The sequence below is a fragment of the Bipolaris maydis genome (assembly GCF_028858645.1).
Source record: "Bipolaris maydis strain C4 unplaced genomic scaffold PSV08scaffold_18, whole genome shotgun sequence".
Lineage (NCBI taxonomy): Eukaryota > Fungi > Ascomycota > Dothideomycetes > Pleosporales > Pleosporaceae > Bipolaris > Bipolaris maydis.
Genome location: NW_027093874.1, coordinates 274,034 through 289,596, shown reverse-complemented (window position 1 = coordinate 289,596; position 15,563 = coordinate 274,034). Strand labels below are relative to the sequence as shown.

At 51.6% G+C, this 15,563-nt stretch overlaps 6 protein-coding genes across 6 annotated transcripts; 2 read left to right on the top strand and 4 right to left on the bottom strand.

The window, feature by feature from the left end:
• Nucleotides 1-314: 314 nt before the first annotated feature.
• PSV08DRAFT_413066 (potassium channel) lies at nucleotides 315-4,919 on the bottom strand. The gene is made up of 5 exons (XM_066093944.1): nucleotides 4,485-4,919; nucleotides 4,267-4,435; nucleotides 3,673-4,214; nucleotides 2,381-2,775; nucleotides 315-2,307 (listed from the first exon to the last, which is right to left on the bottom strand). Exons 1-5 carry the CDS (start codon nucleotides 4,785-4,787, stop codon nucleotides 414-416), a joined length of 3,303 nt encoding a protein of 1,100 aa, XP_065947958.1. The 5' UTR covers nucleotides 4,788-4,919; the 3' UTR covers nucleotides 315-413.
• A 320-nt stretch (nucleotides 4,920-5,239) lies between these two features.
• On the top strand, nucleotides 5,240-7,659 carry PSV08DRAFT_232732 (SWIRM domain-containing protein; the record flags this gene model as incomplete). Its single annotated transcript, XM_014220395.1, has 3 exons — nucleotides 5,240-5,327; nucleotides 5,492-6,033; nucleotides 6,094-7,659. 3 exons carry the CDS (start codon nucleotides 5,240-5,242, stop codon nucleotides 7,636-7,638), a joined length of 2,175 nt encoding a protein of 724 aa, XP_014075870.1. The 3' UTR covers nucleotides 7,639-7,659.
• A 120-nt stretch (nucleotides 7,660-7,779) lies between these two features.
• PSV08DRAFT_21237 (uncharacterized protein) lies at nucleotides 7,780-8,181 on the top strand. Its single transcript, XM_066092097.1, has one exon. It carries the CDS (start codon nucleotides 7,920-7,922, stop codon nucleotides 8,124-8,126), a length of 207 nt encoding a protein of 68 aa, XP_065947957.1. The 5' UTR covers nucleotides 7,780-7,919; the 3' UTR covers nucleotides 8,127-8,181.
• Nucleotides 8,182-8,193: 12 nt separating this feature from the next.
• Nucleotides 8,194-9,602, bottom strand: PSV08DRAFT_211998 (uncharacterized protein). The gene is made up of 3 exons (XM_014220394.2): nucleotides 9,313-9,602; nucleotides 8,899-9,253; nucleotides 8,194-8,823 (listed from the first exon to the last, which is right to left on the bottom strand). Exons 1-3 carry the CDS (start codon nucleotides 9,518-9,520, stop codon nucleotides 8,331-8,333), a joined length of 1,056 nt encoding a protein of 351 aa, XP_014075869.1. The 5' UTR covers nucleotides 9,521-9,602; the 3' UTR covers nucleotides 8,194-8,330.
• A 369-nt stretch (nucleotides 9,603-9,971) lies between these two features.
• On the bottom strand, nucleotides 9,972-10,931 carry PSV08DRAFT_341523 (uncharacterized protein). Its single transcript, XM_066092768.1, has 4 exons — nucleotides 10,771-10,931; nucleotides 10,714-10,715; nucleotides 10,152-10,559; nucleotides 9,972-10,090 (listed from the first exon to the last, which is right to left on the bottom strand). Exons 1-4 carry the CDS (start codon nucleotides 10,819-10,821, stop codon nucleotides 10,060-10,062), a joined length of 492 nt encoding a protein of 163 aa, XP_065947956.1. The 5' UTR covers nucleotides 10,822-10,931; the 3' UTR covers nucleotides 9,972-10,059.
• A 125-nt stretch (nucleotides 10,932-11,056) lies between these two features.
• PSV08DRAFT_413063 (uncharacterized protein) lies at nucleotides 11,057-15,497 on the bottom strand. Its single transcript, XM_014220392.1, has 6 exons — nucleotides 15,331-15,497; nucleotides 15,232-15,262; nucleotides 14,595-15,131; nucleotides 11,891-14,527; nucleotides 11,706-11,839; nucleotides 11,057-11,649 (listed from the first exon to the last, which is right to left on the bottom strand). Exons 1-6 carry the CDS (start codon nucleotides 15,403-15,405, stop codon nucleotides 11,503-11,505), a joined length of 3,561 nt encoding a protein of 1,186 aa, XP_014075867.1. The 5' UTR covers nucleotides 15,406-15,497; the 3' UTR covers nucleotides 11,057-11,502.
• Between the last annotated feature and the right edge of the window lie 66 nt (nucleotides 15,498-15,563).

Sequence of the window (15,563 nt, the reverse complement as noted above, 5' to 3'; positions counted from 1 at the left end):
CAGCCCGACAACGTGGGCGCTTAGGCTTCCTACAGCCTCCTTGGACCCGGGTTCACACGACTGCAATATGCATACGCCTCAGTGGGAAATCTTGACTCTGTTTTCCTGGGGCTGGCTCTGCGATGAATCGCACATCATTGCCAAATCCAACCATGCTCACGGGCACCGAAGCCGGCTCGCTCCACTTTACATGCAGGCAAAGTCATGGCCAAGCGCCTGTACCAAGTTCAGCCGACATGTTTGTTACTATTGGTTTAGTGCAAGGCAGACACACTCTTGTCCAATTCTGCAGGTAATCTCGTAGCAACGCAATCATCATACATGTTTGTATTTGATGCTCAAAAATAGCAATTATATGTGTTGATATTTGCTCAGCCCTCCGATATACAGAACCACCACTGCCGACTATCCGCTCAGCCAATTTCTCCATTCTTTCCCTCCATATTCCTCAATGCCCCAATATCTCTTCTCCGCCTTGCAACCTCTTTTCTCTTTTCCAATCTCACCAAACTCTCCACCAGCCTCTCCATCAACCACTCACTTTCGCTGTTTCCAGAGACCAAAGGGCTACGCTCACCAAGCCAATCCCAATTCACTAGACCTTCCTCGTTCTCATCGTCTGTTGAATTGCACTCGATACCTAGATAGCGATCTAGACGCTCTGGGTGCGTTGCGTGGATTAAGCGTGTAAATTCGACCCATTCTTCATAACTATAGCGCTTGTTTGGTTTTCTCAGGTCAAAAGACACCTTTTGGATACAGAGCGCTAGCTGGCGGGATATAGATGCACCAGTCGGGGCTTGGGGAAGCGAGATTTCTGGAGTCGCCTCAGATTCTTCAGGAGCTCTGTCGCTGTCTCGCGGGTTCTCTAAATCTTCGGAAGGACCAGCGTCGTTGTCATCAACGTTAGGAGGATCAGAGCTATTGCTATCGACAACTCCGACTTCGAACCCTTTCTTCAAACGATTCCTACGTGCGTGGTATTCTGTAACGCGTTGTAACCATTGAAGAAGCCAAGGGTGCTTGTCAAGAAACGAGCGCCATATGCCTGCCTTAGGTAACACGGTAAAGTCGGCAAACTTATCACTCCATTTCTTGAAGTTTGCCACCACCGTGTCTCCAAGATTAGAAACTAAGATGGTCATGGTTGGGACGGCGATCAAGCTCCAAACGACAAAGAAGCACCGTCCAGAATTGGTCTTTGGGGCTAAATCTCCGTACCCAATGGTGAGCAGGGAGACATAGCAGAAGTAGAGAGCGGGGAAGTAAGTTAGTCCCTGGCTATCCTTCTCAGTTATCATGAACACAAGAGCCCCTACGCACCAAAGGATTAAGAATGTGGTGGTGGACCAGAAAAGTGCCATCCACTGCTTGAACTTTTTAGAATCCTCTTGGATCTTGCGCATGACTTCGAATCGATCTTTTTCTTCTTTCAAGACCAGAATTCGTCTTTTCGAAGTCATGCCGAGAGCGTGGGTGACGCGTGGGATTGCCGAGGTAGTATGATTGGTGTTCTCATGCACGGGTTTGCGTAATTCTCGCAGTTCAGTCGGTGCAGATATTTTAGGAAATCCCAGTTTGCGCTTTCTGATGAGGTGATGGGCGTCATGTTCGCGATGACGAAGATCGAAAGAATTGGTCACTGTACGCTCGACGGCGCTTTCGCGCAGGCGGTCCACATACTTCTGAACAATCTTCTCGTCACCCAGCTCGCGTACTGCGGTATAGAGCGAAGAGACAATAAGCGCCAAGGTGATGATGCCCCCGACCGAGTAAGGGAAGACGATACCTCTGGTCGCAGCAGTTGATGGTACCATATCGCCGAAGCCGACTGTGAGAATCGTGACATCGCAAAAGTACAGAGCATCCGCGAAGCGCCAACTATCGTTACCAGCATTTTGTTCAAGTTTGGCAAATACTGCGGAGCCACCAGCCAGCCAGATAAAGAATGCCATCGTCTGGAGGATGAGTGTCCGTTGGCTGTCACTGAGTGCAAAGTTTTCTGGGTAGTGGCCTAGAAAGTAACCCAGCATATTGACCATGAGGATCATGGAACATATAGTGTAGAAGGCTGCGGCTGCGATGGCGTACCAGAATCCTTGGGTGTATGTTTCTTGCGGACGCACAGGCGGTGCGTACGTGTTCATACATATGGTAATTGCAATAAGAAAGCCAGACGACAGATACCAGAGTATTACAGTGGCCGGCAGAGCAATGATATATCGGATTCTTTGTGTAAAGTTGAGTAGAAGAAAGATATTTCCGAGGAATCCACAAATCAGGGAGACGACGTTGATCCAGTAACACCTTGATTCTGTCAGCTCAGATTCGTCGATGATTCCGGAGGGTGCTTCCAGTTTTGACTAAAAGCATCACTTACCATCGCGGATCACCAAATGGTACCCCCTCAAAATCGGTCAATACTTCGCCATTGATGATATTCTTCTGTCTCCAAGACGTTACTAGGGCAGCGATAGAGCTCACGTTTGCTAGTGGTCCAAGAGTCGCGGCTAGAAGGGGGATGCCAGTGCTCGCAAACCACCAGTCGGCTTCTTCTTCCTCCCATTTCCTCAATATTTTCCACCATCTCTTCCTTTTGTTTTCTCCATTCATTGGAGTTTTGGTCATGTTAGATTCGGTCTGCTGTTGTGAGCCGGTTGGCTGATTTGGCATTTCGTCTTCATGTTGCATCTTTGGTGAGCCGCGTTTATGTTCATCACTGGGTGCAACAAGCGGTGCAGGAGAATCCACAGTAACGAGTGTTGATCGAATGCACTACAACAAGGAATCCTGGCGAATATCCTAGACCGTCGCGATAGCGAAATGCTAGACGTGCACTCCAGTAGACAGCAAAAACCTGATAGCTTTCAGATGAGAGTCACGAGGCAACAAGCCGTTTCAGATGGTGCGCAAGTGCAAATCCAATAACGCTGTGAATGGCTAGCAACGCTTTTCGCAGGTGACCAGAAGCGTTCTCGCTCACTATTGGATGGCGGATAAGTCGAGATTCGCGAAGAGAACACGGGGAAAAAGAAAGGGAGAACAAGTACAAAAAAGAGAAGGAAAAGGCTGTGCCGTATTCACATATTCGCACACGCGCGTGTATCCACTGACTGTACCTTCAGTAAAAGCGCCGGACTCGTCGGCTTTCGATTGGAGCACATGACAAGGGTAGTTGGTGTAGGACGATCAGCTACTGACGTGCGCCAAGACTTTGAATATACATGTAGACTAAGCTGAGGAAGCACGCATGATTAACATGTGTCGAGTGCATGCGCAAATAGTCACAAGATTTCTGGGTGATATTTTGTGCACGGGGATTACAGGGGTTTGGTCTGAGAATATCTCTGATAGCTTTTGCAAACATTGCTAAACATTTGTACATTGGAACTATTGTTGCTGTAGTCGCAGAAAGAAACATAACATGAGTTGAATCTACAATCGTTCGTTTAATGCACGCCAAGATTATGAATTTCTATGTTAAGTTAGCCAACCGAGATGTCAGTGTCACGTAAGCTATCTATGGGCCCTAAGAGATTTAGCAAATACACCGTGAACGCTGCACTTCTCTGCAGTCCTGGTGAAAAGTTATCATAACTATTTTACATGTCTAACATTTGATATGTATGTTTTTTTCTACTGCGACTTGAGCTTCTCTGTTAGCTCAGGGACCTTTTCGAAGAGATCGCCAACAAGACCAACATCGGCAACCTGGAAGATTGGTGCCTCAGGGTCCTTGTTGATGGCAGCAATGACCTTGCTGTCCTTCATACCAGCCAGATGTTGAATGGCTCCGGAGATACCGGCGCATAGGTAGAGTTGTGGCGCAACATTCTTTCCAGTCTGTCCAACTTGCAAGCTGTTGTCAGCGAAGCCACTGTCGACTGCTGCTCTTGAAGCACCAATGGCAGCACCAAGCGCATCTGCTAGAGGTGGCATGAGCTTGTCAAACTCCTCCTTTGATTTCAGACCACGTCCTCCTGACACAACCTTGTCTGCTGAGCCGAGGTCAGGTCGGTCAGATTTTTGGAGGTCCTCGGATATCCATTCAGTCGGGCACTCGGCCTTGGGGTCGACGCCCTCTTCCACGGTTGCGTTTCCACCTTCAGTCTCGGGTGCGGGGAATGCAGTGCCTCTAACGGTGATGACCTTTGTGCTGTCGGACGATTGAACAGTCATGATGGCGTTACCGGCGTAGATTGGTCGGACGAAGGCTGCAGGTTACGTCAGTTCTATTGTTCAGCGATGCTAAAACCTCTGACTCACTATCTTCGCTTTCAATTCCAGTAATATCAGATATTTGTTGCGAGTCGAGCAGGGCCGAGACGCGGGGCATAATGTTCTTGCCAAAGGCCGAATGACCGGCAATGACATGTGTGTATCCGCCCTTCTTTATGTTCTCTACCAGGAGAGGCGCATAGTTCTCGGGGAGAGACTGGAATACGGTCAGCTCATCGAATGCAATGACTGCTTGTGCTGCCGACCTTGTCGTATGCGCCATTCTCAACGTAGATGACCTTTTCCACACCCTTTGACTTTGCGGCCTCTTCTGCGACAGCCTTGACTCCATTGCCCGCAACAAAGGCTGTTATGGAGCCTCCAATCTTTGTTCCGGCTGCGATGGCAGACAATGACTGGGATACGATCTTGCCATCTTTTTGCTCAAGGATAGCGAGGGTTGAGGCCAAGCGTGCAAAGGCCGAGTACTGAGGGACGGCGATGGGTTGCGACTGTCTAAGCCGAGTTCGGGCAGTCCGTAGGGCGCATTGGCGGGCGGCGGAGAACATGGCAGGCGAAATTGGCGCAAGACCCAGAGGAGAGGATAGCAGCCAAAAACGAGATAATTCGAGGAAGAATGCGGGTTCAAGACTGGGACTGGCAACGGCACCTCGACCAGATGTGCGGGACGGCAACCTCGGTTTGACCAGGCTGGATGGCCGGCGCTAGCCCTGGGGTGCGGAGCGCCATGTTGGTCACGTGATCAGCTGCTCCTTAGTGGACTTTTGCTTGGGCCTGGTCGAGCATCGCGAACTTCAGACGCGACTCCATTGCACCCCATCGCCTCCCCCTCATCCCCACCCTCCCGCGCCCACCACACGGCTGCAATTCGCCTCTTCATCCTGCCCGCGATCGCGCAGTCGCTCTACGACCCTGCGCACCGCGATTTTCTCGTGCACCACCGCACCACGCTGTCAAGCGCCTCATCGCATCGCACGTCTTGTCTCGTACCCTCGTAGCTATGGCCGACGACGCAACAACAAGCGCATCCGCCCAGGACCCCACTCTCTCCGGAGAAGGCGCCGCAGACACCAATGCGCTTGATCAAGGTAGGCCACAGCTCTCCGTACCTGTTCTGTTGCATGCATCCCCAGCCACGTCGATGATTTGGTTGTACACATGTCTCCAGATCATCATGGCACCAGTCTTCTCTCCACCTCACCCAAAACACTGTGCGGAACCAAGAAGTTCAATGTGCTAAGTATCCACTCAGACACAAACATGCTCGAAGACACTGCCGTCAAGGCGTCGTCAAATGAGCCCGCGACTGCAACACCTGCTGCCGCATCCGACAACCCTCTAGATGCACCCGACGCACCACGGGCGGAAGCCGAAGATGCGGATGGTCAAGAGGATGAAGAGATGGGCGGCACCGACGATGCAAAGAAGGAGGGCGAAGGCGCCGAAGCTGCGGATCCCGAAGCACAAGCAAAGGCCGATTTGCAATCAGCAGCACGCTCCCACTTTGTCACGCAGACTTATGCGACCATCATTCCAAGCTACGCGACTTGGTTTGACATGCGCTACATTGACTACCGCGAGCGCAAGGCTCTACCAGAGTTCTTCAATAACCGCAACCGCAGCAAGACCCCGGCCGTCTACCGCGACTACCGTGATTTCATGATCAACACATACCGCCTCAATCCATCCGAGTACCTCACAGTTACTGCATGCCGAAGGAATCTTGCTGGAGACGTGTGCGCCATCATGCGCGTACACGCCTTCCTTGAACAATGGGGTTTGATTAATTATCAGGTACATCTCACGCCATGATACGCCCGGATTAAGACTGATAGTATCTAGGTTGACCCACAGGAACGCCCATCGAACATTGGTCCACCCTTCACCGGCCACTTCCGCGTCACAGTCGACACCCCCCGTGGACTCCAGCCCTTTCAACCAGGACCAGGCTCAAAAGCGACAGAGGGCAAGCAACTCGCAGCGACTGACCGTGCCGCGAGCCAACAACCCCTTGCAAAGAGCGAGACCAAGTCTCTAGCGGGCCGAAACATCTACGAGCCCAATGGCAAGGAGGCTTCCGTGGAACCCAAGGCTGCGAATGGAGAAGCGGCTGCAAACGGCGGATCAGTCGATGTCAAGGACCTCGAGGCCGCCGCCAAAGAGCCAACCAAGGTTATCAACTGCTTCAGCTGCGGTGTCGAATGCACACGCGTACATTTCCACGAGACGAAGCCCTCCGAGCAGCCAGGACAGCTCAAGGCTGCTGGAGGTCTGAAGCGGGATCTGTGCCCTAGGTGTTTCGTAGAGGGCAACTTCCCATCCGGCACATCATCAGCAGACTTCACCAAGATCTCGAATCCAGAGGATTTGGCAGCTACCGAGACCGAGGAGAAGTGGACCGAAGAAGAGACCCTCCTACTACTTGAGGGTTTGGAGGAGTTCGATGACGACTGGAATCGCGTTGCAGACCACGTTCAAACAAAGACCCGCGAACAGTGTGTGATGAAATTCCTACAACTCGAGATTGAGGACAAGTACATCGAGGCAGATCTACCAGAGTCACAATCCGCGGCCCCTTCAACCAAATTCCTACGCGATCTTGAGTACCTCAGCGAAGGCCGCGTCCCAATTCACCATGCAGACAACCCGATCTTGAGCGTAGTCAGCTTCTTGGCTGGTCTGGCACCTGCAAACGTCACTGAAGCCGCAGTCGCTTCAGGGCGCAGTGTCAACGAGATGAAGCGCATCTTGCAGGAGAAGATCAATAAGGCCCCAACAGCCCCCTCAGAAAAGGGCAAGGAAAAGGAAGGCGAGCAGTCCACACCCGCAGCCTCAGATATGAAACCAGAGGGCGGAGACGCCATGGACATTGACACATCTGCCGAATCCACCGCAGTAGCCACAAAAGAAGCAGGCCCTTCTTCAGGCGGCAACCCGCTCGCCACCCTCCCCTTTGCCCTCTCCGCCGCGCGCTCATCAGCGCTCGCCTCCCACGAAGAGCGCCACATCACGCGCCTCGTCTCTGGTGCCGTCAACCTGCAACTCCAAAAGCTGCAGCTCAAACTCGCCCACTTCAACGACTTCGAGAAGCTCCTCTCGGCCGAGCGCCGCGACCTCCAGCGTCGCCGCCAACAACTCTTCATGGACCGCCTCAACTTCCAACGCCGGGTCCGCGCCCTCGAAGACGCCACCAAGAAAATCAGCTCCTCAATGGGCGGCCAGGGCCTGCCTGGTAGCATGAGCAACGAGGATGCCTTGCAGGCGCTTACAGAGGCTATTCGCATGTTTGGCGTTGGTAAAGGAGAGGATAGCATGGGGGTGAAGCGCGACAGCGTTGATGCGGGGGTTGTGATGCCAGTTGCTGAGGGTGCGGAGGGCTACAGTAAGATAGAGATTTAAGGAAATGTGTCTGGCCTGTGGTATTGGGGTATTCTTCGTTGGTTCCTTTCCCTTTCCTTCTTCACACACACGGCATTTACATGTGGGGAAGAATCAGACGAGGACGATGAAAGTTGCAAAAAGACTCACGCGCTCTCCCCCCCCCCCCTATCTCCCATTCAACTTACATTGTCGGGGTCCTGGCTACGGCTGCTCCCCCATGTTGCGATGAGAGAGGGAGGATCCCGAAAGTTTTTTCTCAAACTTCGTGCGTGGATGTGGATGTTTTGTGCGCAAGTCATATGTGCCTCTCCGAACGAAATGGGATATTGGTGTTTTTTGGGCGTTTTCTTTTTCTTCTTTTTTTCTTTTTCTATCGATTGAAATGGGGAGGGGTATGGGATATGTCTCTCTCTCTCTCTCTCTTCCAGGTACTTTATGGCACAGAAATTCCGGGGCTTTTTTTGTCAGGCAGGTTTTCCAACCTTGCTATATATCGGTGTTGTTAGAGTGGCAGTAGCAGTAGCAGTAGCAGTAGCAGTAGCAGTAGTACTATTCACGTTGTTGTTTTTTTTTTTGAATCTTTTCCATCACCAGTCGCTAACTGTCGTAAAGCACGATTATGGTGTTACACTTATGTGATATAGTACAGCTACGTAATATAGTACACGTGGTAAGTCATGCTTCTCTCGTATCTCAAGCCTCTCTCCCATCTACTTCTGGGAAAGCCTCTCTGTTCCTGGTTCACTTGCGTCATGGCTGTCCTTGGGTACCAGGCTCTTGCTCTCACTAACCGGCTCCTGCTTCTTCATTTGCGCATCTGCCTTTTTGGCTTTCGCAGTATCACTCGTGTCCTTTGGCTTTTGACTGCTCTTCTCCTTCTCGCTCTCTACACTGCTCATATCTCCCCTGGCATCGAATACAGGGTTGTGCCTGCTTTCAGACTTGTATTCTTCAGGTACAAGGCCAGCATCCGGGGCAATTGGCTTTGACTTGCGCTCGCCGGTGGATCTGTCTTTAACCAATCCCGAATCTTCAGTTGTCGCAAGCTTAGGTGCAGAGTCGGCCTGAGGAGCGAAAGCGGTGGAAGGCTGACTCGATGTCTCTGCCGGTTCGGGAGCCGCGCTCATGTCGTCATCAGCGTCATCAGAGTCAAGCTCGGAGCCGTAGATCTCGGGGTATTCACGGAAGCAGTTCTGCATGTCCCTAGCGCTTTGTTAGCAATCTACACGATTCCAAAATTGGGCTCATTCCAAGCAACTGCGAAGTGGTGAAGCGTACTTGAATTTGTCGATGCAGTCCATGCCCTTGGGTTCCTCTTTTGAGTAGACAAAGCAACTGAATGCCGATTTGAACTGCTCACCGCAAGGGCCATGAGCCATACCCCCCAAGCATGGGCAATCCCAATTGATTTCTCCAGTCTCTGGGTTGAACGCGCCTTGCTGATCTGCCTCTTCTTCTAGTCCTTCTATTCCTCCTTCTCCACCATTCTGCTGTGCACTTTCGGCCTCTTTTTGCTTCTGAATCTCCAATTGCGCTTGCACCGCCTGTCTTCGCTTGCGTTCTTCAGAGATCGATTCGATGGTGGGAAGGTGCTCAGATTCTACTTCGGTTTCTGGGAGTGCCTGGACAAGCTCTGGAAACCTTGTTAGTTTTCTGATCCCAATCGTTGTGCTATCCGAAGTCTAGACATACGCCTTGGCTCCTCCGCGAAAACATCCGTTGTGTTGTAGTAATATATTATAGCGCCAGCTATGCCTACCCGTGCAACCAAGCTCTTGAAACTTCTTGACTTTTGTGATGGCGGAGCTGTGCTGATGTAACGCTTGGTGGGTGCGACGGACCGCAATGACGCAGTCCGTAGCGCTGGACGCGCAATTAGTCGCGGTGCCGCTCGAAACATGTTATAGAAAGATATGAAACAAAGAAGGGAGAGTCAATGAGTGTCGTGACGGGTGTTGAGGACTGGAAGATACGCTGTCGTCACCATGGAAAAGTTATGGGACCTGCATTTCTAAGCGGAAAGTGCAGGGATCTGCATCGTCGGCGATTGACAGTCACGTGCACTGTAACTGATATCACCCCATCATTCTCTACGTCAACTCATCATATGATAATCAAAACGAATTCAAGCACATTCAGCACAGGTCTTTTCCGATTGTTCATAAGATTGTAATATAGAGATAATAGAATGGGTATATTGAATGTCAACCTCGTATGTACAAAAGTCGTCTTGGGAAAGCATCCCTCTCGAAGTCGAAGTCAAATCTAAAGCTCCAAGCTTATTGTGTTCTTCCAGTATAGCAGTACACACTTAGTACTTAAACCAGTCAAAGCCGAATTATCAGAGTCTAGACAATGAAGCCACTGTGCCAAACTCGACATTACAATGGTACTTTAGCCGAATGGAGTAGGGTTTTGGGCGAAGATTGTAGCCCGCATTTATTGCGGCGGGTTTCTCTTGAAGAAATACCTGTTTCAAATTTAGTAAATGACTCTTACCACACACACAAAGAGCAAGTGATAAAACATACTGGCTGACGTAGTAGTCACCAACACCAAACAGTCCAATCGCAGCAGCCCAGGCAGCGACGACTTTGCCGGTCAGTTCACCACGTGCATATTGCCTGTAGGCACCAAATCCGACAATGCCACCGACAATGGCAAGGCCTACTGCATTACCAATAACAACGGGGTTGTCAGCGTTCTTCTTCGCCTTCTCCTTGGCAGACTCCTTCTTTGCAGCTGCCCGTTCTTTCAGCTTCTCAGCTTCCTCCTTGACTTCCTCTTCGCGTTGTATGCGTTCAGCTTGTGTGTCGGTTTTGATAGATTGCGACTCATAATCAGAGGGCACGGAAGAAATGTGAGGGCTGTCTACGTCGACGAGCGATTGAACACTGTCATCAGGGGTATGTTCGACTTGTGGGGGTGCGGGCGCACGACTAATTTTTCACGTCAGTACTGTGATTCATGCTGTTTGTAAAATCCATCCATTTCTGCAAGGGGATCGGACTGTCAGCAGAGTCTGACCACAGAGCTTCAAAAAGCGCAGCTACCGAGCCAATTCTTCAACAAGGAAGAGATGAGTTCACTTACGCCTACCCCATTGTCAGCTATGGCACGTACTACAAAGTCTCTCGTTAACAAACTTACTTCTTCAGGGCTCTGCTTAGGGCCCTTGGCAGCCATCTCTGCGTAAGACATGATGTAGAGGAGAAGATGAGGTGATTTTTGGTAGGTGGGAAAGGGTCGTGTGAGACTGAGGTGTGAGAAGCAAATCTGTTGATGGATGCCGGGAAGGTGTGGAAGGTGACAGGCGATAGCGCGGTACTGGAAACAGGCTGCCTCACATGTTTATTCGCTTAGTGGGTTACCACATGACGTCATTGTGAGCGCGTTAGCGCGTTGTCACAAAACTGCCAAGCATAGGAACAGCACATGCTTGTGGAGCATGTGAATTGTCAGAGATTCTAGACCATATATCACACCCCTGAACTCGTTTCCAATTGACTTGCAGAAAGCGCATGATATGCTGCTTTTTCAGGAATCTATGACTATGCCACACCTTACGCTAAGATAACTAAACAAAAACAAAGCCCTGGAGGGTATAATAACAAATTCCATCGTCACCATCAATACATCCCTGACAGTCGTTGGTATGAAAGCCATCCAAAGCCAAATACAGAGTCGTATGATACAAGGAGATAGAAGAGAAAGAAGGGATCGAAGCCGTATTATAACATCCAGTATCGACGTACGAAGATTGAAGATGAATGCAACGACGCTGGCGAGCAGATAAGGAATAAGCGCTTTTCAATATTAGAAATGTGCCCAACGAAACTGTACAAGCTACGCATTGAGAGCCTAAATCTGTGTCTGGCTCATCTATTCGTCGCCAAAGACGGCCTTGTAGTTCTCAAGGAGCGCTTGCACGGCAACACGTTGCTGCTGAACATCTGTAAGCTCGCGCTGAATGTCCAGAGGTCGCATGATGGTTGGCGCGAAAACGACGGCAACGTTCAACGGTGTCATCTGAGGATGCAGTTAGTAAGGAGTGCGTGTGGAACGATGCCTAGGGAGATGCATACCAAATTGTCATTAGCATGCTGGATGACGCGCGAAAGATGAAACACAAGGAACTGGAGCGTATCGCGGTGAGCCTTGGGTATTTCATTGACAGCCGCAGACAAAGCCTTGGCTTGTGCACTCGGCTCTTCAAGTTCTGGACAAGGGTTAGCTGTGATGAATTGAGTGAATGAGGGTTGGGACTTACGGCCAGCTTCCAAAAATTGGTCATAGACGTCAAACGTGATCAGAGGTACAGGAAGCCTTCGGAAGTAATTCTTGAGAGCAGAGGTGATTGAGTGGATGTCCAGGTCGGGATCGGAAATATCATGTTCTGAGTCTGTCTCGAAGCCTTTGCGGACCTGGTTTACTTGGGATGTACCACCGCTCTTCCGATAGATACCTTCGACGTCCATACCACGCAGTTCCACTTCTTCAATGCATCGACTGACGATGCGAGGGATCATCTGTTTTTCGAACTCGCATCTGGCAGTTAGATCCGAACCGAAGAGCACGGTGCTGGCGTCAGCAGGCAGATTGAGACTACTTTCGTTGTGCTGCATTGGCCTGTATTGAGGTTGACCTGGTTTACCACCTGTAGGCTTTCCACCAAACCAGCCACGCTGAGCGTTCTGGTCTTGTTGGCTGCTCTTGATGGAGCTGGACATGGAAACGAGATCGGGCTGTTGGTGCACTGAGCCATAGGGAGTCCCGATGACTTTGATTTGATAGTCCTCCTGTTTCTGCTCTGAGCCGAATGCTCCCTTGAATCCCTTTGTGACGTTCTTGGTAATGGCTTGGCTACCCTTCTTCCAGGTGGAGAACTTGGTAGGCTTGCCCGTCTTTCTGATGTTGACAACTTGTGGCTGAGCGACGGTCGCTTCAGACTCGGTGTCATGAAGGTTGGCGTATGAATGGTCATGGGGAATGGATGTCGTATCCACCGAAATTTCCGATTTTCCACCCTTTTGTTGAGCGGTGTATATACCCAGACCGTTCGGAGGAACATCAGCACTTTGCCCAGGCTTTTTGTTGTTCTTTAGGTTGGTCTGTATGTTGTCTACTATGTCGCGGTTCATGGCAGAAAGTCTTGTATTGGCGGCCGTGAGCGATTCGTATTCCTGGAAACCCTTGTCTTTCATCTGGATGAGATTGGAAATCTCCTCAGTCAACTCCGATCGCTTAGTGATTAGATCTTCTATTTGATGACCTAAATTGTCTTTGAGCTTCTGTAGGGAGCTTCCAAAGTCTTTGAGAATGTCTGACTTGAGCTGGCCAATGTCCATGGAACCTTGACTGTTCTTAGCGCGCTTGAGGTGTTCAGTCATAATCTCCAACTCGCGAATAACCATTTCACGTTGTGTGTCCAAGACAGCCATTGTGTTTCGCTTTTCTCGCAAAACCGTATTGGCTTGTTTGATGTCAGCTGCGCTGTGCATTGATTCCTGTAGCCCGTTCTTTTCAGCCTCGAGCTCTGCAATCCGCTGCTGGGCACGGCGCAGTTCGTTCCTCAGGTTGGCGCCTTCTTCTTTGGAGTCTGGTGAGGGCACGGTGGGGCTGCTGATATCGACCGAGCCGTTGGCAGGCCATTTCTTGTGACCTCGTGTAGTGACGGAACGATCACTAAAACTACGCCCATGCTTCGAGACGGCGTTTGAGACTCTTCTGAGAACACCGCTTTCTTTATCATCCCTGCCTTCTTGATTGCCGAGGAGTCGCGCAAAGTCTTCATCCATGGAGAAATCGCCCTGGTGACTGTAACGAGGAAGTCCGCCCGGAGGATAGGTATCTCGAGAAGCCTCGCTGCTCATAGACTCGCTCGTCTTGTGAATCTGTGCCGAAGGTGGCTGTGGAGGAGCACGTGGAGAGGTGAATGTGTCAGTCGGGGGTGGTGCTGGTCGGCCGCCCGAACGTGCAGGAAGAACAGGGACATCTGAGAGACTTCTGGAGGATGGTGTATCCGCCGCAGCAGTGATACCGAGACCCGCGTTCAGTTGCGCCGTAGCCGCAGTCGCAGACGACGATCGATCCGGGTGGCTCAAAGTCGGAGTCGTGGGCGAGCCACCAGCTCGATCGTGTTGGGATAGAGGTGCGGAAGACTTGATGGCGGTGGGGTTAAGGGAATCACCACGTGCTGGCCGTTCAACAACCAAGTTGGAGCCAAACGATGATTCTGAAGTATCTGGCGAGTCTTGCGAACCAATGGGTGGAGAAGATGTGAACGATGCTTCCATGAAGGAACGACTGTGGCGGGAAGGCGTAGCGGTATTGGAAGCGCTGCGTTGTTGGGGCTGGCTGTAGGAGGAAGCTGTATCGTCAGAGTCTTTGCGCTTTGCATCTGCCTTCTTGCTCTTTGGGACGTCTTGTAACTTAAAGGGCTCTGCAGCTGAAGATGGCGCAGGAGAAGCATGCTGACTCTTGGACCGAGGTTCAGCTAAAGTAGACTCATTGATGCCATCCTTCTTCTTCTTCAGCGTGTCCACCATTGTGTCCGAAGGTTGCCTTCCCTTCTCTTGGTAAGCAATATGGGGGCTTCCAGCCTGCGGTTGGTAAGTCTGCCTTCGCTCTTTGGAGGCATCTCGTGAGCCATTCTCCTTTAGCTTTTCGCGATGATCGGCAGTAGGCCTGTTGAAGTAGTCGCGGCCGCTCTTTCCCTCTACGTTTCCGGCTGACTTTGCTCCTTGTCGGTCGTTGATCCTGCTCGTAGGTCGACCGAGGGGTGATGGGCCTGGTGCCGGGTTTGGGTCGAGAGCGAAGGGAAGAAGGATGCCGTCGTCGCCAGTATCGGCTGGTTCTGAGCGACTGGCGTCTTTGCCGTAGGTGGTGGCGGGAAGTGTTGTGTTGTCTGTGTATCATGGATTCGTTAGCTATGAATTCGAACCGACAGGGCATGGGTGTTTGGCAAGACGAACCTTTTCGAGACAGATCTGGGATAGGCGATGCATCGCGCCTGAAGTTTGAAGACGAATCGCCTCTTCTTGGATGAGGTGGCCTGGGAGATGCATCCGTTGTAGGGGGCTCCGAAAAGGCTTCCGAAGGCGTGTCCAGGTCTGGGGTGAAAGAGCTGCTGGCTGGCTCCTGAGGAGGCAGAGCTGGCAGAGACTTGTCTACTTTTGGTGCAATTGAGGGCGGCTTTTTCGATTTCTTGCGCCGGCGGGCCATGAGCGACTCATGACATGACATGCAGAAGATTCCCTGTGAAGTACGGGCATAGCGGAGATTTTCAATCTTGCGCTTGCAATTCCGGCACCTGAAGCAATTGGCACAAAAGGCCTGGTCACCGGTCAGAATGGCGAGGTCTTCGATCTTGTTGCCGCAGTGGTTGCAGCTGTATGTACAGTTGTTGCATATCAGGGAGCCGTCGCCCAGGAGGAGCAGATTCGCATCGGAGTCGAGAAGGGTGCCGCAGGTGTTGCAGCGGAAGCAGTCGATGTGCCATCGGTTGCCAGCTGGACAGTGTTAGCGAGCGTGCGGGGAGGATGTGAGTTGGGCAGCGTAGGGCGGAGCCGGGCACGGAGGACAGGGCAGGACAGGGCAAGGAGGGCATACCGAGCTCGAATGCTTTTCCTTCTTCGAGGATCTGGAGGACGTATGTGAGCAGGCTGGCGAGAGGAACAAGTGATTGCTGGGGGCGGCGCGGGTGCATACCTCTCCACATCCTTTGCAGGGATACACGACCTCGTCGTCGATTGGAGACTCTGGATAGGCTCCTGGGCTTTCCATGGTGTAGGTGCGATGTGGACTGGGGCGGGCGTGTATGGATGGGTAGGGAGGGTAGGTGTCCGGCAGCCAGCACCAGGCGTGTTGGTGGGCGTAGGTGGTGGTGGTGGTGGTGGTGGTGGTGCAGTTGAGTGGGCGGTCGGTCGATCGGTGGCCGCCCC